This window comes from Peromyscus leucopus, chromosome 4 (genome assembly GCF_004664715.2).
Source record: "Peromyscus leucopus breed LL Stock chromosome 4, UCI_PerLeu_2.1, whole genome shotgun sequence".
Taxonomy (NCBI): Eukaryota; Metazoa; Chordata; class Mammalia; order Rodentia; family Cricetidae; genus Peromyscus; species Peromyscus leucopus.
Genome location: NC_051066.1, coordinates 7,401,354 through 7,425,146, shown reverse-complemented (window position 1 = coordinate 7,425,146; position 23,793 = coordinate 7,401,354). Strand labels below are relative to the sequence as shown.

General features: G+C 52.8%; 1 protein-coding gene across 2 annotated transcripts; it reads left to right on the top strand.

Moving 5' to 3' along the window:
• Positions 1-1,334: 1,334 nt before the first annotated feature.
• Positions 1,335-23,793, top strand: Aif1l (allograft inflammatory factor 1 like). Of its 2 annotated transcripts, none has more exons than XM_037204579.1 (6): positions 1,335-1,480; positions 1,633-1,694; positions 13,150-13,216; positions 16,211-16,252; positions 20,734-20,917; positions 23,424-23,793. In XM_037204579.1, exons 1-6 carry the CDS (start codon positions 1,450-1,452, stop codon positions 23,509-23,511), a joined length of 474 nt encoding a protein of 157 aa, XP_037060474.1. In that variant the 5' UTR covers positions 1,335-1,449; the 3' UTR covers positions 23,512-23,793. The 2 variants fall into 2 exon arrangements, with proteins under 2 accessions (XP_037060474.1, XP_028740498.1); XM_028884665.2 differs by having other exon boundaries at positions 1,337-1,480; positions 20,755-20,917.

The following is a 23,793-nucleotide window of genomic DNA, read 5'->3' as shown; positions in this document are numbered from 1 at the left end:
CTGGACTCTGGTGCTATCCCTACTTCGATCTCTCCTAGGTTCCCTAACTGTGGTGAGTAGGTGCTGTAGGCACATGTGTTACATCTCCCCAGGAAAAGTTTTGGCACACAACAGCAGCCACCCAATTACCTGGGGCGATAGACAGCATGGGACTGACCAATGAGTGCTCTATGCTAAGTCCAGTTCCTGCCCGAGCTTTTTTTTTTTTTTTTTCTGTGTAGCTTTGGAGTCTGTCCTGGAACTCACTCTGTAGACCAGGCTGGCCTCGAACTCACAGAGATCCGCCTGGCTCTGCCTCCCAAGTGCTGGGATTAAAGGTGTGTGCCACTACCGCCCAGCCCTGTCTGAGCTTTAAGCGGGAACACTGCCATACAGGCTTTGCATTCCCAAGCCCCTGACAGCCTTACATCTACACTGCATCCCTGCTCCTCTTTCCACTCTTCTGCTCAGTAGGGAGCTTGGGACGAACGCATGGGCAGAGGGAGGTAACATAAGAGCAAGAGTCCATGCCCTCCTGACGTTTTTGCCCACGTTGGCCCCATCTCATTCTGTCTGGCCCCTCCCTGTGTGAGCCTGACTATTCTCCCCTGAAAAAGGACAATCATCTGGTTCCAGGACCCCATTCTAAGGAGTCTAAACCCGAGACAAATCCAGGGAAGAGGAATTCCTGGACCCAGTCCCCAGAGACATACCAGAGGCGGTGATGTCTCTTTCCCCAGGCCAAGACAATCGATCTGTGCCTGTGTCCACAATTTAACAATTCCACGGAGACCCTTTCTCTAGAAGATCGACTGGACACTAGAATTCATGACCTTTCTTTACAAGTCTCCAGATCTTGCATCCATAGTCTGGCTTCATCTGGAATCACTGGCTGCTTTCTTTCTCACCCTAGAGGACTTGTGTCCCAGGCTTCAGCTTCCAGATTTTTCTTTCAGATAGGCATACCCATCCTGTTTCATAGGTTGGGGGATGAAATGGCACACACAGAGGCAAGTGTCAGGCAAGTGAGCACCCAACGAAGTCTTTATTAACAACACGTATTTATCTAATTGATTTAATTAGTGTTCTAGTGGCACAACCGGGCAAAGGCGACAGTAAGGTGACAACCTCTATTGGCACTTGATCCTCTCAACCAGCTCTGCGAACTTCTCACTGAGTTGTGACATTGTCTCTTCTGGCGGACGGGAGAGATGGCTGTTGTGCATTTTCCGCGTCCTCCAGCAGAGGGGCGGCGGCGGGCTAGGCGTCCAGCAAAACAGCCGCTTTGATGCCCTGGGCGCGCGCGGCCGCGGGGAGGGGCGCGGGAGGCGGGCCGCCGGCGGGGCGGGGTGTGTCCGGCCGCGCGGTCCCTCCGCCCCTGGGTCCCGTCGCCACACGCCGCCGAAACTCTGGACCAGGCGCGCTCTCCTCCCCGTCGTCCCTCTCCTTGGCCGGAGTCAGGCGCACACCATGTCGGTCGCGGTCAGCAACAGGTTCCAAGGTAGGCGCCTGCTCTCCACGCGCTGTCCCGCGCCCGGCGTCCCCGGGTTGTCACCTGTGCGCGCGGCGCGGCGCGGCACGCGCGGGAACTCGGAGGGGGCGCGTGGCCCGGGAGGTCGCCTTGCTTCCCCGCCGCCTCTTTGTCTCCCGCAGGAGGGAAGGCGTTCGGCTTGCTCAAAGCTCGGCAGGAGAGGAGGCTGGCGGAGATCAACCGGGTAAGCCGCGCCACCGCGGGGGACAGCGTGCGGGTTCCTTGTGCCCCAGTGTGCCACCCTATCCCCCAGACAAAAATCAGCCCCTTCCTCCCCCTGGCCTTCCCTAATTGCATCTCGGGCCCCTGCCGGGTGGCCTCCGACTCCAGGTAAGTCCACTCCACCCCTTAGCTCGCTGCCTGGCGGTCTCCGGTTTCAAGTTGTAACTCTCTGTACCAGGGAGGTGGGGCTGGTGAAGGACCCCGGTGCCGGCGGGCAGGGGCTTCCCGGGAGCCCGCTGGGACCACCTAAGGATTTTGGCGCCAGAAGGGACCCCTGGGCCAGTGCTGTCTCCATGGACCACAGAATTTAACACTAGGGGTTGGCTGGCAGATGCTGGCATTTCCCTGTCGCCTCCCACATCCAACTCCAACACACAGCTTTTCACCAGCTTTTAGAAAAGTTGCCCGAGGGACTGCTTTTTTTTTTTTGAACCGACAGGGGAAGTTCTAGAGAGAAATCCTTCCGCTGCTGCCAGACACACAATAGCAGCTCCGTACGTTTGCTACTGAGCGTGTAGATCCCAGGAGATAAGGAAAGGTGTCAGGGCCTCCTGGATTGGCAAAGCACGGAGGTGGCACAGCCTCCTTTACGGTTCCCAGGATCCGGGTTCAGTAATGACTAGTGTCTTCAGTAAGGGCTTCTCACCTCCCGCGGGGTCACTTTGTGGGCTCAGTAAGGCAAGGAGCCGGCATGGTCTGGGGTCTAACTCTAGGGAGACATCCCATGAGGGTATTAGATCTTTCTCTGTGTATGTGTCTGTGTGTCTGTGTGTCTGTGTCTGTGTCTGTCTGTCTGTCTGTCTGTCTGTCTGTCTGTCTCTCTCTCTCTCTCTCTCTCTCTCTCTCTCTCCTGTACTGGAGACTGAACTCAGGACCTTCTCCATGCTAAGCCAGCACTCTGCCATTGAGTTATTAATATACAGGAGGCAGAAGTAGCCCACTGACACAAGGTTAGACATTTCCCCTTATTTGCCCCTTTGGTCTCTGGATACTCAGAGGGACAAGCTCCGGGTCCCTGGTGGGGAGCTGGGTCAGCACCCTGGAGGTCATTGGAGATGTGGGGGCTGTGGTCTCGTTGCCATGTTTCCTTCCTATTCCTTTATTTCCTTACTGCCTAGACAGAGCTGGGCTGGGTCGGGCCTGTGGGCTTCTGGAAGGTCCCTCAGCACCACCCCAGCCTTGGCTGCTTTTGTTTCTGGACAGAAACCTGGGGCTGTGACCTCATACAGCCCCCTGGGCCACTTGATTAGGCAGGTTCTGAGCTAGTTGACTCCACCCATAGGCAAGAGGACCCTAAGCTAGGGACCGCTGGAGATGGGCATCAGGTGACCTTAGAGGCGTCTAAAGAGTGAGACCTTGGGACTTTCTGTGCTGACCCCACCCTTGGGGTTACAGATGAAGGCTTGGGATGGGGTAGGATGGGGCGGGCCTGTGGCTGTTGGGCTGGTTTTTGTCTGTACTGGCATTGCAGAAAGTGGACCGGTGGGAGCTGCGATCTGACCACGCCAGGACTTCCAACGCCTGGAGAGGGCCAGCGTCTGAGCCATTCCACACGGGAGCAACTGTCACAGCTGGCAACCTAGTGTCTTTGCTGCAGGATGCCGTTTTCAGATCTTCCACATGAGCCTGGGCACTCCAGGGCTGTAGTGTAATCCAGAGTGGGGGTCCCTGGAGGATTATGCTAGGTGTCTGAGTTACTCCCGCATTACAACAGGCCAAGGTGACCACGCTCGAGTCAGAGCCAGGAAGCAGGCTGCCAAGCACTGGCTCTGTGACGTTCAGCAAGCTGCTTCACCTCTCTGAGCCTCCTTTGCCAGCAAGAGATAGGAGTAGTGATTTTTTTTTTTCCCAGCCAGATGATGTCTGTGAAGTGCACAGAGTTTGCTGTTGTGAGCATCATCCTTTGTGTGAAGTCTTCAGGTATAGGGAGTGGGCATGGAGTTATACCGGGAGCATGCCAGCTGCTCCCTCTTCCCTGCAGTGGAAACAGTGGGCCCACCCCTTTTGAACCCCTGCAACAGTCAGTGGAGAAGGATAGACTCGAGTTTGGGGTAGCTCTGCTTGAGGGCCCCAGTCTGGTTGACCCATGGCCATGGCTTCAATGAAGTGTCCTCAGAATACAATATTCTGGAGAGCTGTGTTGACAGTCAGATTGTCTTCCACTAGAGAACACCTTCCTAGCCCTACTGGTGAGGACTGGGGCGCCGAGCTGGGCTGCGCCGAGCTGGGCTGCGCCGAGCTGGGCTGCACCGAGCTGGACTGCGCCGAGCTGGACTGCACCGAGCTGGGCTGCACCGAGCTGGGCTGCACCGAGCTGGACTGCGCCGAGCTGGGCTGTGCCGAGCTGGGCTGCACTGAGCTGGGCTGCGCTGAGCGGTGCCTCTTGGCCCCATGTAAGCAGGAACGCATACAGCATGACTTGGTGACTCATGACATGGGGGTTGTGTGACCAGCTGTTGTTGCCCATGAGCATGGGCATCACCAGCTGCTGTCTGGGCAGAGCCCAGCTCTAAGGAGACTTTCTGGACCAATCCTCCAGTTTCCCGTAGGGCCTTTCCCCATCCCTGGGTGGCTGTTTGTGTGCAGCAGGGTCGCTCAGTCTTAGCAATTGTTATCACAGGGAGTCAAGCGTCAAAGGCTAGCAGTCTGGTGGGGCTAGGGGACACTGAGGGGGCACGGAGCGACACATAATACAGCTTTTTAGGGGTTCACTTTAGTTTCTTCTTTAAAAAGTACTTTTGCTGGGTGGTGATGGCACACATCTTTAATACCAGCACTTGGGAGGCAGAGGTAGGCGGATCTCTGAGTTTGAGGCCAGCCTGGTCTACAGAGCAAGTTCTAGGACAGCTACACAGAGAAACCTTGTCTTGAATAAAAACAATAACAAAAAATATTTTTAAAATTTCATTAACTTATTAGTGTATATGTAAGTGTGTGCAGCATACATACCACAGTCTGTGTCTGAAGGCCAAAGGACAACTTGGAGGAGTCGATTCTCTCCTTCCATGTGGATCCCAGGGATCGAGCTCGGGTCATCAGGCTTAGCAGCAAGCCCCTTTACCCACTGAGCCATCTCGAGATCCCCATTTTGGTTTCTACCGTCCTTTTTCGGGTTCCTTGGCGTGTGCTGGCGCTGCACCAGGCATGTTGATTACTCTAACACTGTGTGCTGTGGGCGCTATCATTCCCATTTTATGACTACCCGGCTCAGAGAAGTTGACTTAATTGCCTGAGATTAAACAGTCACAGTTTAGCCAGAGGTGCTGGTGTTTGCCTGTCACCAAAACAGCTGGGAGGCGTGAGCAGGAGGGTTGAGTCGCAGGCCAGCCTGGGGTACAGCGGGAGACCCTGTCTCAAAAAGACAGAAACAGCCACAATGGAGCCCAGACTTTATAGATATTATTTGCTTCAGCTCTGCCTCACCGACCCCTTTTGTGGATACCCAGCACCCCTCCACACTGTGTGTGTACATGTCAGCACTACTGGATCAAGCTGGACCAGGCAAGTGCCTCCTACTCCCTCCACATAGCTGGCATTCCCCACGCCCTGATGGCATGGTAGGTGACCCCAGGCCAGCCAGGCCCGGCCTTATATGGCAATGGGAGAAATTTCCTCTGTCTTCCCATAGGAACCTAGAGATGCCGTGGGGCTGGGCTGGCTGCCCCTTGGAGTGTCTGTGCACTGGGGGTGATCCGGGGGAGCTGTTGGTGGGGAGGCTGCAGCTGAGCCTGTGATTGGCCAGGATCTTTGAACACACATGAGGATGTGAGTGTGGCTATGTTCCATGCCTGGTGTTCACCATGCGTCAGCTCAGCTCTGCCTCAGTGGAGTGCTCCGTCACGCGCGTGTCGGGTGTGAAGAGAGAACCGTGAACGTTCCTCTGGGGCAGGGATGATACCCATCTTAGAGAGGAGGGAAGGCAGGGCCCAGCCTGGTGAAGTCACCTGCCCCGGTCACTCAGCCAAGGAAGGGGCTCAGATGAAGTCTGTCTGACTCCAGACACCATCCCTGGCCTGCTCTGGCCCCAGTCCACCAGGTGGCTGCAGCTCTGTGGAGGCCCAGGCCTCCCTTGCTGATGTAGGATAAGGGATCTCTGGCTCCTGTCCCCATGTCTCGGCCCTCTTGGGTCAAATGAAGGACACTGCATTCCCTGTCCTGTTTGGGTGCCTACTGGTTACCTCCGTGCTCACTTGCCACCTGGGAAGGAAGCTGGGGGGGGGTGCGGGATGGGGTGAGGGAAGACCTCTGTCCAGAGTGACTGCGTCTCCTGCCCGCCCTCCCAGCCACGTGGGGCCACGGAGACATGACCCAGGAGACTATGCAGGTGTGTCTTTTCCAGTGTCCCTGGCAGTACCGCTCTGTCCTTGCCCGTTGGCATCGAGGGCACCCGGCTCTCTTGCTCTTCCCTTAATATATTATAAAGGAGATGGTGATAAGAGGTCACGTGGGCCTCTGGGGATTCAGTGTCCCTTGCAGGTCTGGTCAGTTGTGACCTTGCTGTGGCCATGTCACAGGCAGCTGGAGATGGAATTTCTGTGAGGTCTGCTTTATGTGTGTGGTCACTGGGGTGTTTTTCTTCAGCTGCCCGGCTATTGGCGAGGACACTGTGTCCGGATAAGGCCCCAGAAGGGCCCTGGGGAATGTGAGCCTGCTGTCTTTGTGGGTGCTTGTTACAGGTTCCTGCTGCCCGCCAGGTGCCAGGCTGGGCATTTGCGGCCTGGCCCTGGCCCTTGAGAGCCTGGGGCCTGTGTCAGAGGCCGCAGGATCCCAGCACGGTGCTGCCTGTCCTTGGCACTCACAGGGCACCAGCCGCTGGTCTGTTGGCTGGCTTCTGGGATGGTGATATCTATCCACTCGCCTTTTCTTTTTATAGTGGTGCTGGGAATCGAACCCAGAGCCTCATGCATTCTAGACAGTACCTATGTCCTCAGCCCTCATGTAGCTGATGTGTCGAGAGGGCCAGGAACAAGGGGCCTTGAACATGCTAAATGTTCTGGAAAGGAGTTGAATCAGCTATGGCAGGCGACTCCAGAGGTCTGACACAGCATGGACTTGCCAGCCTTTGGTGCTTTTGAGTTTTTTGTTGTTTTGTTTCTTTTTTTTTTTGTGAGATCATGTTACCCAGGATAGCCTCAGACTCACTTTGTAGCTGAGGATAGACCGTGAGTTTCTGATCCTCCCATCTCACTCCATCACACCTAGCTGGTGGTAAATTCTTCCTCACGGAACTAACCCCTCCAGTCTCTGAGCCCTTGGGATGGGGCTGGGGTGGAGGGAAAGACTTTATCTCAGGTTGTTGACCAAGACAGCCGGGAGCCAGGGTGGCTGCCAGCACAGTTCCCTGGGGCTGTGGCGAGCAGAGCTCTCTACCAGGTGGACAGCTGTCTCCATCCGGGAAGCCAGGAGTTTGAGGACTAAGAGAAGCTTGCCATTAAGGAGCGGTAACCAGAGGCTCCAGCCTCCTGTGGAGGTCCTCACGGATGGGCCCTCTCTTGCTTTCTCTGCTTTCTGGGTGTGGCTGGGGGGGGGTAGGTGGTGGTGACTGACACAGGATAGAAAGGCCAGCTTTATATATGTCATCTTCAGCCAAAAGGAGTTCCTTGAATCCTTACAGCAGACTTGTGAAGGGTCTTTCACTGTGACCTCATTTTATGAAGGAGGTAACTGAGGCCCAGTGTGGAAAAGTAAGGCATCCAGGGCCACAGAGCACTACTAGACGGGGGGGATTTGGGGTAGCACCCAGTCAACTTGACTCACCCCACCCCTTCTTAGCTCTTGCCCTGCACCTGGAGTCCATCCATTATGACTTTAGGGGGAATTGATCCCTGGGGGCCTCAGTTTCCCTAGTTATTGACCAAGGAGCACAATCCAGGTGCTCTGAGATCCAGAAGGGTCTGGATTCTGATGCTAGGTAGATGCTTCAACCTGCTGTCTTCCCAAGCCTCCCCTGGAGGCTTATAAGCCACTCTAGTGTTTCAGCTTCTTATGTTTCCTGAAAAACTTATCTTTGGGGACAATAGGTTGGATTGGGAAAAAAGATAGGGTAGCCTCAACCAATGGAACAGGATGCCCTGACTCCTGAGAGCTTTGGAGGACCTTCCCTGAATAACCTGTTGCCTCAGAAAAAGGTGACATCCCACCCATCCACCCACCCACCCCTCCTCCTCCCCCATTGTCTTTCTTCTCCCTGAAATATGTGGCTTGGCCACCACCTTCTAGTTTGGGGCAAGGTGGTAGCTGGAAGGGCCTAGGGATAGAGACCCTGGGGGAGGTGCAAATCTCCTGTAACCCTCAAGTGGTTCAGTGCCCCGCCCCCTCAGTTTCACATCCCAGCTGTCGATACCTGGAAGGGGAATGAGAGGTCTGCAGCCCCAGGTCAGGCAAGTGGTTAATAATGGATGGTGGTCTCAGCGGGGGTGACAAGCTGACAGTTAAGCACAATACGTGTTACATTCCTAACAAGCTTCAGTACTGACTGGTGTCCGTAGTCGCTAGTTCACACTAGCCTTCAAGACAAGCCTAGGAGACTGCAGGGATCTTCTTACTCCTCTGATGGCCAGACTGAGGTCCAGATAAAGATGCAAATTTTCACACAGCGACTAAGCAAATTAAATTCAGGCATTCTGACCCCAGTTCATCCCTTGTTGATTATTTGGCTTTTCTTCCAAATATCAAGGCTGACTGTTATCTCTCTCCATAGCCTGGATTCAAGGTCCAGCTCAAGGGTACCGGCCTCTGGGCAGAGCTTTCTCCAGAGGCTGAGCAGGGATATGGGGGAGGTTCAGGGAAGGGAACCTGGCCTGTGCTTGAGCCAGAACCGAGAGTCCAAAGCCTGGACTATGGTGGAAGCTGGCACCTTAGCCTGTGAATCCCCACCCTGCCTCCTGCACACCTGTCTCCTCTGCTCCCAGCCAAGGACACAGCTGTCCCAGCCCAGGGCTACCTACCCACGCATGAATGGGTCAGCTGCTTTTCCCACCCTGGTCACTCTGGTGGCCCGAGCATTTGCCACCGTTGGTTCCAAAAGAAGATGTGAATCCATTCCTGGAGTCCACCCCATTGTCTGTCACACACAGCCACGGTTTGGAGAAACCGCTTATTTCCAGGAGGTGGCTGGAGGAAGTGGTGGGGACAAATGTTAGGTTTCTACCGAATTCTCTAAACACTTGTTGATGGAGTGAGGAGTGCTCTAGGCTGGCCCCTGTAGGGTGCTGGGCATCTGTAAGTTACTATTCTCATGGTCGGGACCAAATATCTGACGAAAAGCAACTTGAGGAGGGCTCACAGTCGTAAGGGACGCCCATCCCAGGGGAAGATGTGTCACAGGACCATGAAGTGGCTGGTCACATTGCATCTGCAGTCAGGAAACAGGCGCTGGTGCTCACCTTCAGGGTGTGGTCTTCCTTTCTCTGCTCTACCTCTCAGGAAGCCCCTTCACAGACATTCCTTCTCAGAGGTGTGTTTCTACGGCAATTCCAAGTCCAGTTAAAGTGGAAGGCCGAGCATCCAACATCGGAGGGCACTAGCTGAAAAACATGTCCTGGTGCGCACCTCCCCACGCGTACTTCCGAGAACGGCTTCTGCTCTTCAGCTGTGGATGAGCACAGAGGCCAGGCTGCCCGGCCCGGGAGGTCATTCCCAGCTCAGCCACTCGCTAGTGATGAGACCCTGGGGAGGTTGTTTGTCTCCGGGTCTCTGCTCACCTGAGCACCTGCTCTGCAGACCCTGTGCCCCGCAAGGGCAGCTGGACAGCGGGCAGCATCTGAAGAAAGCAGCGTCAGTGGAAACTGTGGCAGGGACCATTCGTCCCCTGGGACAGAAGGAAGAATCAGAGCAAGGTCAGGTGGATTGCAAGTGGAGGCTGTCTCCTTTAAAAATAGGGGCTTAGGGGAGAACCTTGAAGATCAAAGTCTTGATGTGAGGGGGAGAATCTTGCAGATGTGTGGAGAAACTTCACTCTGGATGGGGCAAACCTGGAGCAAAGGTTCTGAGGTAGGAGTGAGCTCAATGAAAGGAGGTAGTGTGGAAAACAGGCCCGGATGATGGAGGCGCAGGAGACGGGAGATGGGAGGGAGACATGCTACATTAATTGAGTGATATGTAAGATGGAGATATGTGCTTAAAAAAAACGTTTCCTCTGCATAAAGGAGGTCTTCAAAACACGCTCCTCCCCACCCCTCTACCCACCCCTGCTGCATCTTCTGAGAGCACAGTCTGAAAGTCCAGTGAGAGGAAGCCACTATTAGTCTCTCCTGCAGTGTGGGCAGAAATCCCCAGGACTTCTGCCCCGCCACATAGTGTGGGAGCAGAGCAGGCCTCTGGATCTTTCCCCTGAGGTGCCACATGCTGGTCCTGTGTGTGTGTGGGGGGGGGGGGGGCGTGCACATGTATGCATATGGAGATCAGAGGGGGATATTGTTTTCCTTAACCACTCTCTACCTTCCTTATTTATTTATTTATTTATTTATTTATTTATTTACTTACTTACTTACTTACTTACTTACTTACTTACTTACTTGTTTTCTTATTTGAGACAGGATCTCAAGGCCTGGAACTCTATGAAGACCAGGCTGGCCTTGAACTCATAGAGGCCCACTTGCCTCCGAAGTGCTAGGATTAAAAGCATGCACTACCATGCCTGGCTTCCACCTTATTTTTTGGGACAGGGTCTCTCACTGAACCCAGAGCTCCTCAGTTTGGTCAGATGAGTCCTCTGACCGGGGAGCCCTGGGGATCCTCCTGTGTCTACCCCCCAGCACTGAGGTTACAGGCTTGTGCTGCTACACCTGGTGTGACCGGTGCTGGGGGATGGACTCAGGCCCTCAGGCTCGGTGGCAGGCACTTCACTGAGATGTCTCTTCAGCCCCTGGCTGCACTGCATGAGGCTATCCAGGCTTTAGTGATGCCAACAAAACACGGAGACACAGTGAGTTAGAAGGGAGCTAAGTAGATGCCATGTGAAAATCAGAACTGGTTGACTTCTGTAGTCATGCTCACTGTCCATGGTCCTAAGTAGGGTCTCCCCCGCTTTTAGTGCCCCTTGTTTTACTGCCCCGAAATCTAAAAGCCACTGACCTAACCTGTCCCTAAATGGACAGAAGAGGGATCAGGACCCTGAGAGGTATTTGGTTTGCTGGGGTCACCAACAAGAGTGCGTTGTCCCACTTTGGTATGGTAATGGGGGAGCTAGGCAAAGAGCTGTGAGAGAGAGCCCAGAGGAAAAGCAGGAAGGGGACAGCCCTGGCTTCCTCTCCAGCTAGGTGGGTCCCTCCCGGTAGTTCTCAGCGCTGTGTAGGCTAGACACCTTCTGTAACCCCTCTGGTTGAGTTCCAGCCCATAAAATCAGAATGTGAATGACTGGAGGATTTAATAAGACAACACGACTCTGGCTGGCCACAGTCAGTGCTTAGCCACATGACCCTTTCTGAACCCGGGGAGGGGAGCCACATGCAGGTGGTTGTCCCCTTCTGTCAGAGGATACTGAGGAAAGCAGAGGAATCTGAGCTGCAGAAGGGTCAGACAGAGGTCACTCAGGTCCTTGTCTACTAGGTTCACGATAGACTGGAGTTAGGAAGTGAGCTCTCCTCGCAAGATGTGTGTGTACAGGCTGGCGTCTTTTAGTGGGAATTTAGAAAAAGATTGATTGGCACATTTTATGAGTGTTACTTATTAGTTACGTGTGTGCAAACGTGTACGTACATGTATGCACACGTGTGTAGAGGCCAGAGGTCAACCTTGCTCTGGAGTCGTTCCTCAGGAGCTGTCTACTTTGTTTGAGACCTGGGCTCAGCGAGTGGGCTAGGCTGGCTGGCCAGCAAGCCCCAGAGCTCTCCTACCTCTGCGTCCAAAGTGCTGGCCGTTAGTTACAAGGGTATGCTGTCTGGCCTGGCTTTGGACTTGGTACTGGGTCTCCATATTTGTGTGGCAAGCACTTTTACCTGATGGAGCCATCTCCGTAGCCTCCCCAACTATGTGGACTCTGGTTCTAGGATGGGAAACTTTATCCACCCTATTTCTTTGCTCCCGGATGCCGAAGGGCAGCACAGTATAAATGCATTCAGGCTGTGGTCCCTCAGGAAACGCCCAGTGCATGAATGGATGAATGGATAAATGGAGGTGTGGTCCACAGGAAACAGTGCTTACAGAGTCTGAACGGTTGGATGGGACTGTGTCTCCCTTGTCCAGACACCTAGCTCATTATAAGCTGAGCAGAGGTGTACTAAGATACCTTGATACTGCCCTGCACTCATAGGCAGCATATGAGTTTTTGATGTTTTTTTTTTTAATATTTTTTAATGTATATAAATATCTGGCCGCATGTATGTCTGTGTACCACATGCATGCAGTGGCCTTGGAGGTCAGAGAGGGCATCGGATTGACGAGAACTGGAGTTGCAGGTGGTTGTGAGTTGCCGCCATGTGGGTAACTGGGAACCAAACCCTGGGTGCTCTGCAAGGGCAGCCAGTGGTCTCAGATGCTGAACCATCTCTCCACCCTTTGTGGCTGCTATTTTAAGTCAGACTCTTGATATGTAGCCCAGGTTGGCCTTAAACTTGCCATCCTCTTGCCTCAGGCTCCCAAGGGCTGGGATAGCTTTTTGTTTTAAGCCAAGAGACCAGATATGAAGACCACCCGCACACCACTCAGTGCTGTGGTTTAAGGCTGCTTAAATATGGTGGAGCTCGGCAGGGTTTTTTACTGTGTGAACATCAGTGTCCTCAGATGTAAAACTGGTAATGGCGGCTACCTCCTGAGGTGCTGGGAGGTCTGAGGAGAGTCAGTGTGCCCGAGTGCCACCAAAGGCTGCTGTTACTTTTGGTTCCTCCCTGTAGCTGCCCACAGTATCCATCTGGTTCTGAAGGGACTCAAGCATTTGTCTTCTGTAGCTTCTGAAGGGAAGCACACCAGGGATTAAACCTCATTTGACAGGGGAGGGTGGAGATGTGAGGTTAAGTGATCTCATAAGGGTAGCGTTCAGTCATTTTCTGGCCAGAGAGAGGTACCTCGGGCCATACATTGCCCTCATGTCATCCCTGCAGACTCAAGGAGTAGTCAGCCCTGATGCTCACTTGGTGGGGAAGGTGATGTCCAGGGAACACAGAGAGGTCGTTTGCTGAGGACCATACACCTCAGAAGTGAATGACAGACTTGGAGCTGTCTCTGGAATGCACAGCTTCCCAGATTCTGGGAGCTTGGTGTCCTGGGGACAGTACAAGGCACATCCCTGAGGGTTTTCAGTCCCCTAGAGTAGATGCTCTGGTAAGCCCTGTCCCCAAGCTCAGAGAACACCTCCTGCCACCAAGGTGACTGAATCTGCCTTGAGGATTCACAGGAAGCTGGGATGAATGCTGCATGGGATGCTTACAGGTGACCTTTGCCCCCAACCCTGGCTCAGTACTGTGGTCTCACCTCTGTAGGAGTTCCTCTGTGACCAGAAGTACAGCGATGAAGAGAACCTGCCGGAAAAGCTTGCAGCCTTCAAAGGTGAGCCAGGGCTGCCTGCCCAACTGCCCCCGGAAGAGCTGGCTGCTCCCTTAGCCCATGGCATACAGGACTCCTTGGCCCTACAGCTCTCATTTATCTAGAATGCCCAGCTTCCTGTCAGGCTTTGAGACAGGGGTCCCCCAAGAGGCAGGAGCAGGCCCTTTCTTCTCCTTCCTCCGCCACTGGACCTCTGGCTGCAGGCCTGATCTGGCCCTGCCCTCTGTCCCATGGTTGCCCAGTGTGGCTCAGGTTGGCTCCTATCCTCTCCATCCAGGCCCTGTGCACTCCCAGGGCCCCAGCACACAATCTGCCCTTTGTGAGCAGTCCCTGCATCTCCCCCTCCCTGGTGGAGCCTCTCAGGAGCCCCTGTGGAGAATAGACATTTGTGTCGCTGCAGTGGGGCAGGGGGGCAGAGTTTCTGCCCATTGAATCCCAACAGCATGGGATGAAAAGAACACAGGGCTCAGGAGCCTGCGCGGGGAGAGGGGCAGTATAAAGGTTCCTCTGTTCGGGGCCTTGGTACTTGGTCCTCCGCCAGTGGCCCGAAAGGAGAGGAGCCTGGGCACACAGGGAGTGGGCAGACCCACCTTTCCTGCCTCTGGGGCGCACTGGGGGGGGGGATGGGAATCCAGCGCTCTGCAGAGGACATCCAGGATGTCCTATCCCTTTCCCAAATGTTTGCAGTGTGGGCATCCTTCCCATTCCAAGGCCAAGTACCTGCCAGGGCGCTTGCCTGCCTCGTCTGGCTCACAGTGTCTCGGCCAGGACTGAGAGGGCGGTAATATTAATAATGGTCGGCAGGTGCTGAGTGTCAGTCCATGTCAATAAAGCCCCGTTCAGCAACAGCCGGCGTGCTCTGCTGACCCCTCTTCCCCATCCATTAGGAGGCAGATGGTGAAACTCTTCATTCACAGGCCAGCACACTCGGGCTTGGGGGGGTAGAACTGTTGGCAGAGGGATCCCATAGCTCACTTAGGGCAGAGTTGAGACTTAAACCCTGTCCGTCTGTCTCTAGAGCCCCAGGTCTCAGCCTAGGTATATGATGTCATGGAGTGGGGAGCCTGCAGGAGAGGTGTGCAAAGGGCACAGGGGCCCACTCCTTATAGTGGGGTTCTAGGAAGGAAAACAGGATCTTGGGCTCTGAAGTCACATCTTCATTGGGAGGTAAGGTTGGGTCTGTTGAGCAGGGAGTCCTAGGGAAGCATAGTTTAATTGGAGAGACGCAAAGACCCTCAAGCCATTCACTCTAATGTATCTGATGGGTGCTCACTGTGTCTAGATGGGTGCCCTCTGTATCCGATGGGTGCCCACTGTATCTGATGGGTGCTCACTGTATCTGATGGGTGCTCACTGTGTCTAGATGGGTGCCCTCTGTATCCGATAGGTGCTCACTGTATCTAGATGGGTGCTCACTGTGTCTAGATGGGTGCCCTCTATATCCGATAGGTGCTCACTGTATCTAGATGGGTGCTCACTGGGCACCAGACCCCTTGGATGTGCCAGCAGAAGTTGAAGTTGTGAGGAGGGGCCTGAGCGTACCTGGGAGGACACTCCAGACTGAGGGACCAGCCAGGGGGGATGGAGGGGAACAGTGTGCTTTTCATCCTGGTTCTCCTGTGGTGCAGAATAGACCACACTCTGCTGAGGTAGGGGTGACATGTCCAAAGCTACACAAGAGCTTGCTGGCATACAGCCCTGGTCAGAAGACATCAAGCTGGGGCGGCTCCCATCACCTTCTCTTGCTGGTCTCCTTTGGCTTGGGAGTTGCCGTCTCAAGGTCAGCAGGCTTTGGGGAAGGTCCCACACATGCATCTCAGTTTCAGAGCCAGGCTTGCCGTACTAGCTACCCATCAGCACCTCCTGAGATACTTGGAGGCACCCCAAGGCCTGCCCACCTATACGCTCCACCCCGAAGTCTCCAAGAACATAGTTTGTTTCACTTTGCAGCTTACTCTAAGGAAGCTACCTTCTTCCTACCAGGGTCAGCGTGGCCCATTGCTGTTTCCCTTGGGGTTCCTGTAAGACAGTGGTGCAAGCAGGAGTATTGTGGACACTGATCTTTAAGAAAGAATGCAGTCTGGTAATGATGGCTCAGCAGACGACAGCGCTGGCCACAGGAACTCCCGATGACCTGTGTCAATCCCCTGAACCCACGGAAAGAGGGGAGGAGAGAACTGACATCTCAAAGTGGTCCTCTGGCCTCCACACACATGCATGCCCAGACGCACACATCATACACATGCGAACACACACACACAATTCAATCAAGAGATGTAGGCGGTTTAAGCAGAAGTTGATTTATCAAGGTGAAGCAAAGCAAAGATTCCAAAGAGAGACTGGAGTGAGCTTTTGCTTTGTAGAATACAAAGAAGATTTCATGAACATTCATGATGTGGGTAGCATATTCATGGAGGAAGGTGATCCAGATCACAATAGATCAGATCTCCATTTTAGGATTATTTCTTCCCATGAGTCTCTTGAAAATCCCACAAGGGAGGCTGGTATCAACACCACAAGGCAGTAACATTATGTATTATATATGTGGATAACATATTTTTAAGTAATATAAAATAATATCATGACATTTAATCTTTTGAGGATGCAGACCCTATGTTTGCGTGCGTGTGTGCTTGTGTGCGTGCGTGCGTGCGTGCGTGTGTGTGTGTGTGTGTGTGTGTGTGTATGTGCCCTTGTGCAGCGGGAACAACCAAACTGGAGCCTCTAGCATATTCAACCACAAAGAAACACTGTGACCATCAGGAGACGTGGCTACCAACATGCACTGTAGTTTCCCCATAGCTGATTCTTGCCTATCTGGTATCAGGAAAAAATTTTTGGCTCTTCCACAGACAACAGCTATGACAGGACTCCTGGGCTGGGGAGGGTGTCAAGGGCTCCCCAAGTTTTTAGTCGGCCCTTTGCAGGGAGTCACTGGGCTCTGCAGGGAGAGCTGTGGCTTCCGAGCTAACAGCAGCTTTTGTTTGTGATTTCCAGAGAAATACATGGAGTTTGACCTGAACAATGAAGGCGAGATTGGTGAGTGAGGCCTTGGAGGCAGAGCGGAGGGTGGACAGAAGGCTTGAGAGCCAAAGGGCCTTGCTGGTCTGGCGAGGGGCCCTGGATGAGGCTAAAGAACACCCTGATATTTCCCCAATGGGACCGATGGCCTGGCTACCCTGTCACCAGCAGCAGGGGACCCAGGGCAATATTGAATTCTTCTCGGAGACTTCCACTGAGGTGGCTCTGGGATCTTGATTAACACAGCAAAGAAGAATTTCAGACTGAGCTGTTATCACTTATTTATGTATATGTTTTGGGGGGCACAACTTACAGGAGTCTGTTCTCTTCTGCAGTGTAGGTTCTGGGGTCTGGGGGTGAAACGGGTTGTCAGGCTTGGGAGCAGGCACTTTGACCTACTCAGCCATCAGCCAGCCACGGCCCTCTTCCGTCCTCCCTTAATCCCTCCCTCTTTCCTTTTTTCCTTTCTTTCTTTTCCTGTATTTTGAGACAAGGTTTTGCTGTGTAGTCATGGCTGGCCTGTAATCACAGAGATCCATCTCCCTATAGAAGGGTTTCCCACCATACCCAGCATCACCCCCTTTTCTTACTGTTCATGTTTGAATCCAGTTAAAACCTTTGAGTCAAGCTGGGCGGTGGTGGCGCACACCTTTAATCCCAGCACTCGCAGGCAGATCTCTGTGAGTTCAAGGCCAGCCTGGTCTACAAAGTGAGTTCCAGGAAAGGCGCAAAACTACACAGAGAAACCCTGTCTCGAAAAACCAAAAAAAAAAAAGCAAACAAACCAAAAACCAACAACCTTTTAGTCAACTCCAAATTCACTTCATTAAAAAATGAAATGCGGGTTGGATGGGGTGACTTAGTGATTAAGGGCACTGGCTGCCCTTGCAGACAACCAGGGTTCATTTTCTAATAGCCACACGGTGGCTCACAACCCCTAATAACTCTAGTTCCAAAGGATCTATCGCCCTCTTCTGGCCTCTGAGTGCACAGCACACACAATGCACATAAAAACACTCATACACATAAAAATAAATATATCTTTTAAAAAATGAAAATAAAGAGGAAGGGCTGGAGAGATGGCTCGGCAGTTCAGAGTGTGTACTGCTCTTGCAGAGGACCTGAGTGTGGTTCCCAGCCCCCACATAAGATGGCTTACAAATAACTGTCACTCCTGGGGACCTGGTACCTTCTGGTGACCTGTGAGCGCTGTGCTCATGTACACAAGCACACACATAATTTTTAAAAGTACAGTAAAACATAGAAAAGAAAAGGACAGCAGTGGAAGTAGAGTAGTTTTCTCGAAAGAGAATTACACAAAACAAATCGAAGCTACCAAGAAAGGGAAACTTAACAATAGCTCTCTATGTGATTTCGATTACTTTGAATGAAGTAATTTGAGATTACTTCATTCAAAGGATATAATAATCAATATCTAAGTTTAAAAGGTAAGTAAAAATGTTTTTGTATACTTCTTATCTGAAGAATTTGTCTTTTCATAAGTGAGGTTTTACAGTGCTTTATGAGGGCACTACACAGACTTAACAGACTGAAGAGATAAAATTGTAGGTCAATGGAATTCTTAACATAACATAGGTCACTAAGAGGTCAAGACATGTTCTGACTATAAACAGGGCCCATGGTCTTGTCTGGCAGATTTTTCTCAGAACAGACAACCGGGTGTGCTGGTAAAGTTAACCTCAAGGGTCACACACATTCTGACTGTGAGCATGGCCGGCCGGCTGTTCTGTCGGTCTTGTTAGGAATCTCTCAGGGACCGGAATACCGCCTCTATGCAGGATATTCACAGCAGGTTTTTTGTTTGTTTGTTTGTTTTTTCTGTCATTCAGGTTGAAATTCTTGACTCTGCCAGTACGAGACTCTAGGCGTATCCTCAGGGCCAAGGAGCTCCTCTCCCTCCTCAGACCCCTTTACCTATCTTTCTCTCCCGCCTCAAGCCTAGTGCACTCTGGTCCCTTCTACTCTTGGCCCAGCGTCACTGCCTGAGAATGACCCTGGTGTGCCTCCCTGCTGGAGCCAGAGCTCTCAGCCTAGAGCTCCGTCCCACCCAGGCCTGTGGGGGCTGCTTGACTCCTGGACCAAGGGGCGGCTGCTTCCTTCTCCCCGAGTCTGCCGGTGCTCGCTGCTGTCTCTTGTCCTGCAGTTGGCCGGGAGCGTGGACACAGCCTCTCCCCTCCAGCAGAACCCACTGCTTCCTGCCGGCAAGGTGCTGGGGTGGCAGAGACGCGGGAGTCCCGGGGCACTTACATCCTGGTGGGAAACTGTCGTTTGCTCTTCACCAGCAGGGCTGGGCCGTGGTCCAGGCTGCTCAGTCATCCCCAGTTTGTGGGTGGGAAAACCAAGACTCAGAAGTGGAAGGATTTGGTGGGTCCTCAGTGTTGAGGGGTAGGCTTAGTCCCTGCATCGCTTCCAAGCAGGTTCTCTGTTGCTCTGTCCCTACCCAGGCTATTCCATTGCATGAATGGGTTCACATGCATTCAACCAACACCGGAAGAACTACCATTTAGAATTTTAGGCTTTAGATGATTTCATATTTTTGTTTTGTCTCATTTTAGTCCAGGCTGGTCTGTAACTCAGTATGTAGCTGAGGATGACCGTGAATGCCCGATCATCCAGTCTCCCGTTGTGGGGATTACAGGCGTGAACCATCATGCCCCCTTTAAACGGAACCAAGGATGGAACCCAGGGCTGCGTGAGTGCTAGGCGCTCTACTGACTGAGCTTTGTCTTGAGTGGGTTTTTGTTTTTGTTTTTCTGGCCAAGGCTGACCTAGAATTCACTATGTAGCTCAGGCTGGCCTCAAGCAGTCCTCCTTCCTCGGCCTTCCCAGTGCTGGTTTTAGAGGCATTCACTACCACATTTGTGTTACTATTTCTGAGCTTAAAAAAAAATTTAAATTACATTTGTCATTGATTTGTTTATGTGGAGTGGCTGGACCACTACAGCGTGTATTTGATGGTCAGAAGACCACCTGTGGGAGTCAAGTCCCTTCTGCCGTGTGGGTTCCAGGGGTCAAACTCTGCCTCAGGCTTGGCAGCAGGCACCTTACCCATCTTGCTGAGCTGTCTTGCCAAGCTACCATTTTCTATTTTAACTGTTGTTGATCAGCTCACAGCGACCATCTCTCTAGATGGATCTGGTCGCCTCAGGGGTTATCTGTAGGGTAAATCTCACCAACGAGAAGGGCACAGTGGGTCAGGGCATTCAGCGGCCCCATGCCACATGCCTCCGGGAGAAGTCTTGCCAGTTTGAAGTTTGGTGGCTAGTGTGTGTGCCGTGAGCTCTTTTCCACAGAAGAGCCTGGCAGCCCAGGAGCTTCGGACCTGGCACAAATGCTGCCCACCTCAGCCCGCCTGACAGCCCTGAGATCTGCCCCTACCCACCCTGGTTTGCTGATCCATTGTTCGCTGTGAACAATTCCCAGGAAATAGCCTCAGATGCTGGTGGCAGCGGAGAGCGGGCGGAGGCCCCTGGGGGGGTGACTTGTGGTACTTGTTTCTCTGTTTTCTCCTTTTGTTGCTTTTCCTGCGCTGAGGGGTATTTTTGGCTCCCTGTCCTTCTAGCCTCGGGAAAGTCCTACAACAGCAGAATGGAAGTGGCAGGTGGCTCTGTGTCTCTGCTGTGCTGTGCCAGAGGAAGTTTGGCTTTAAGTGCCTGGGGACAGGCTAACTCCCAGGCACCTTGGCTCACCCTAACGCAGAGGACCTGCTGGGAGAGCATTGTATATATCATGTCTGCATAAGCATAGTTACTATTTCTTCCTTTTTCTTTCTCCTCTAAACTGATTGTATGTGCCTGCATGTGTGTTCAAGTGCGTGTGGGCACACATAAATAAGTGCGTCTGTGTGTGGCTGTGTGTAGAAGGTAGAGGTTGGCATTAGGGTCTTCTAAATTGCTTTCCTCTTTATTTATTTATATTTTTTTGGACCTGGGTTTATTGATTTGGCTAGGCTGGATGGCCTGTGAGTCTCTGGGCTCCTCTTGCCTCTGCCTCCCCATCCCTGGGATCACAGGCTTGTGCCAGTGTGCTTGAGTATTTATTTGGGTTCTGGGGCTTTGAACTCAGTTCCTCGTGCCTGCACAACTTACTGACTGAGCCATTTCCCCAGGCCTTCCTCATTATGTAGCCCAGGTTGGCCTAAAACCTGCACTGATCCTTGTGCCTCAGCCTTCCAGCTGCTGGGGTTGAAGACATGTGTCACCCCTCATCCCAGAGAGGTGAAGCAGTCTTCCCCAGACCCCCAAGCCAAGAGTAGAGAAGCTTGATCCCAGCCCAAGTCTGACTCTAGAAGCCCAGGTCCCCACCTGCTGGCCTTTACTGCCTCTGAAGAGAGCAAGGAGGGCTCACCCCTGCGACCGCAGGAGAATCATCACTGGCTGCAGCCTGCAGGGAGAGTCGGTCACTGTTAGCTGTGTGGTACAAGAATGGGTCATCTCTGGCTCCCTACAGGGCCTCAGTGTCCTGTCTCCACTCAACAGATCTGCTTTTCCTCCTGGCAGATCTGATGTCTTTAAAGAGGATGATGGAGAAGCTGGGGGTCCCCAAGACCCACCTGGAGATGAAGAAGATGATCTCGGAGGTGACAGGGGGCGTCAGTGACACCATCTCCTATCGAGACTTTGTGAATATGATGCTGGGCAAGCGGTCGGCTGTCCTTAAACTGTGAGTACCTCCTCACCTCTTGGGTCTCAGAGGCAAGGACATCTTGTGGGGAGAGGCCCCAGGCTCAGGACACATGGGCCATCCCCTAGTGAGTGGACAACTCATTGTGCTGCTTACAGAGTGAGGAGCTGGAGTTTTCTGAGCCTGTTTTCCTTACCTGGAGAGATTAGCTTCCATTGGGGTGCATGGCAAACCCCAAGATTGGAGGCCTCATGAATGACAAAGATAATAGCAGCATTGTCTATCTTTTTGTTTTGGTTTTTTGAGACAGGGTTTCTCTGTGTAGCCCTGACTGTCCTGGAACTCACTCTGTAGACCAGGCTGGCCTTGAACTCACAGAGATCCGCCTGCCTCTGCCTCCCGAGTGCTGAGATTAAAGGCGTGTGCCACCACTGCCCGGCTTTTTGTTTTGTTTTGTTTTTTAAGGTTTTTGAGACAAGGTCTTCAGAGTCTTAACTGTGTACCCGTGTAACTCTGGTTGGCCTGCTACTCACAGTGTGTAGCCTAGGCTCTCTTCAAAAGTTGTGTCAATCCTCCTGCCTCAGCCTCCCAAGTGCTGAGATTATAGGCATGCAGTTCCATACCAGACGTGACTATGGTTGCCCCCTCCCTCCCTCCCTCCCTCCCTCCCTCCTGTATAAGAAGCTTGGAATCGAAACCAGGACCTCATACATGGTAGGAAAATGCTCTAACCATTGTGCTACACTCCTGCCCCTCCTGTCAACATGTTCTGAACCTGCTTCCTCATTTGTAAAGTGTACTCCTACTCCCTCTGGTTGTGGTGAGTTGACAGTCTGTAATCCGCTCCAGCTGGGCATGGTAGGGCACATCTGTGTTTTTAGCACTAAGGCAGTAGATGCAGGAAGGACAGGAGTTTCAAGGCTATCCTCAGCTACATAGCAAATTTAAGGCCAGCCTGGGCTACCTAAGACCTACCTCCAACCTCTTTCATTACCTCCCTCCCTGAAAAAGTCAACTCTACTTTGAATCCTGACACTGTTACTTGTTCCCTAATGACCCTGAGCAGGTTATCTTTGACCTTGAACTTTGGTTTCTTTTTTCTTTGTGTGTGTATGCCTGTGTACCCGTGTGTACCCGTGTGTGTGTGTGTGTGTGTGTGTGTGTGTGTGTGCGCGTGTGTGTGTGTGTGTGTGTGTGTGTGTGTGTGTGTGTGTGTGTGTGGTTTATTGTATAGCTCAGGTGGCCTCTCAGGAGCCAGGATTGTGAGTGTGCACCACCATTCCCGGTTGATTCTCAGTGTCTTCTGTGGAAAGTGGAGATGCTGGCACACGAAGCATCGTCCTGAGGGTTAGTGAGATGGTGTGGTGATTTCCACCTGGTGCCCAGCTGAGGGCAAATTCCCATGTGGTACATCTTTAGGACTATACTTGTCTTGCTTAATGAAGGCGCTTGTTCGACCAGCTAGCGAGACAGCTCGGTTAGGAAATGGCGTGGCCCAAGTTTGGTTCCCAGAACCCACATTGAAAGCTAATATGGTGGCACATTCCTGTATCCCAGTGCTTAGAAGGCAGAGACAGGTGGAACCCTGGGGTTCACTGGCCAGGCAGCCTATTTGGCAAGTCCCAGACCACCAAGAGACCCTGTTTCAAAGAAAAGAAAAAAAGAGGAGGCACCTGAGGAGTGATTTCTGAGATTACTTTCTGGCTTTTACACACTGGCACACACTCATTCAAGGTGCTCGTTGAGGCCCAACGAGGTCAAGAGGCTGGCTCCTGAGCCTGTGTTCCAGTTGGCCAGAGCTTGTGGCGTGCCCATTTCCATATAAACAGGAAGAGGTTAACTGTTGGAGTCACTCCGCTTGAAGCAGAAGGCCAGCTTTACTAAAACCCAGTCTCCCCGAAAGGTTACGTTTTTGAGCCTACTTTGTCTCCTCCCCAGAGTGGACTGCGTTTGTAGCCCAGTGGGGAAGGATTTTGTTTTGTTTTGTTGAGGCAGGGTAGGCTGGCATGCCTTCCATCTGTCCTGTCCTTCTTTCCTTCCTTCTTTTTTTGGGACAGGGTCTCTCTATTTTGTAGCTCTAGCTGTCCTGGAACATGTTATGGAGATCAGACTGGCTTGGAACTCACAGAGCGCGCTGGGATTAAAGGCGTGCACCCCATGGCTGACCAGCCAATGGGGAGTTGTTTATTTTTAAGATCCGATGGGATTCTTGAGCAGAGCTCTGGCCCATCCCACTCTTCTTCAGACAGCTTGGATAGGGGAAGGCACCGGCCTGGAAGCCAGAGGCCTAGAGGGCTGTCTCCTTTCTTCCCCCTGACTGCCTGAGCAGCTGGGGAGTTCTACTGCCACTCTACCCCAGTTTTCCCTCTATGAAGTAGGACCAGCAGCACCTTCCACAGAACTACCAGTGTGATCTTTCATGAGGCCTTCCCAGAATGCTTTGGGGGCGTCCTGTTGAGGACCCCGCAGAGCAAGGCTGGGGAGATCTCTGTATGAGAGGAGGAGTCCTAACCCTTTTGTTTTGTTTTCTTTATCTCTAAACCAGGGTCATGATGTTTGAAGGAAAAGCCAATGAGAGCAGCCCAAAGCCAGCTGGCCCCCCTCCAGAGAGAGACATTGCCAGCCTGCCCTGAGAAGCCGCCTGGACCTTCTGGGCTGCCATCCCCGACCCCTCTGCTTTCTCACTGTGAGCTGTCTTCTGTGTTTGTCCTATGGACTCACTTCTTCTTCCTTTTCATTTCTTCACGGAAGCACATGTTACCTGCCTTAATGAGACTGGGGAATCCTGAGCCTCGGTCCCTCCTCCCTGCTCCCTGCTGCCCTTCCCCCCAATACAGAAGGGTTGATAGCAAACCAAAACTGGAAAGGGAACTTCAAGCCTGGGTTCCCATGTTTAAAGAGGGTCCTGCCAACCA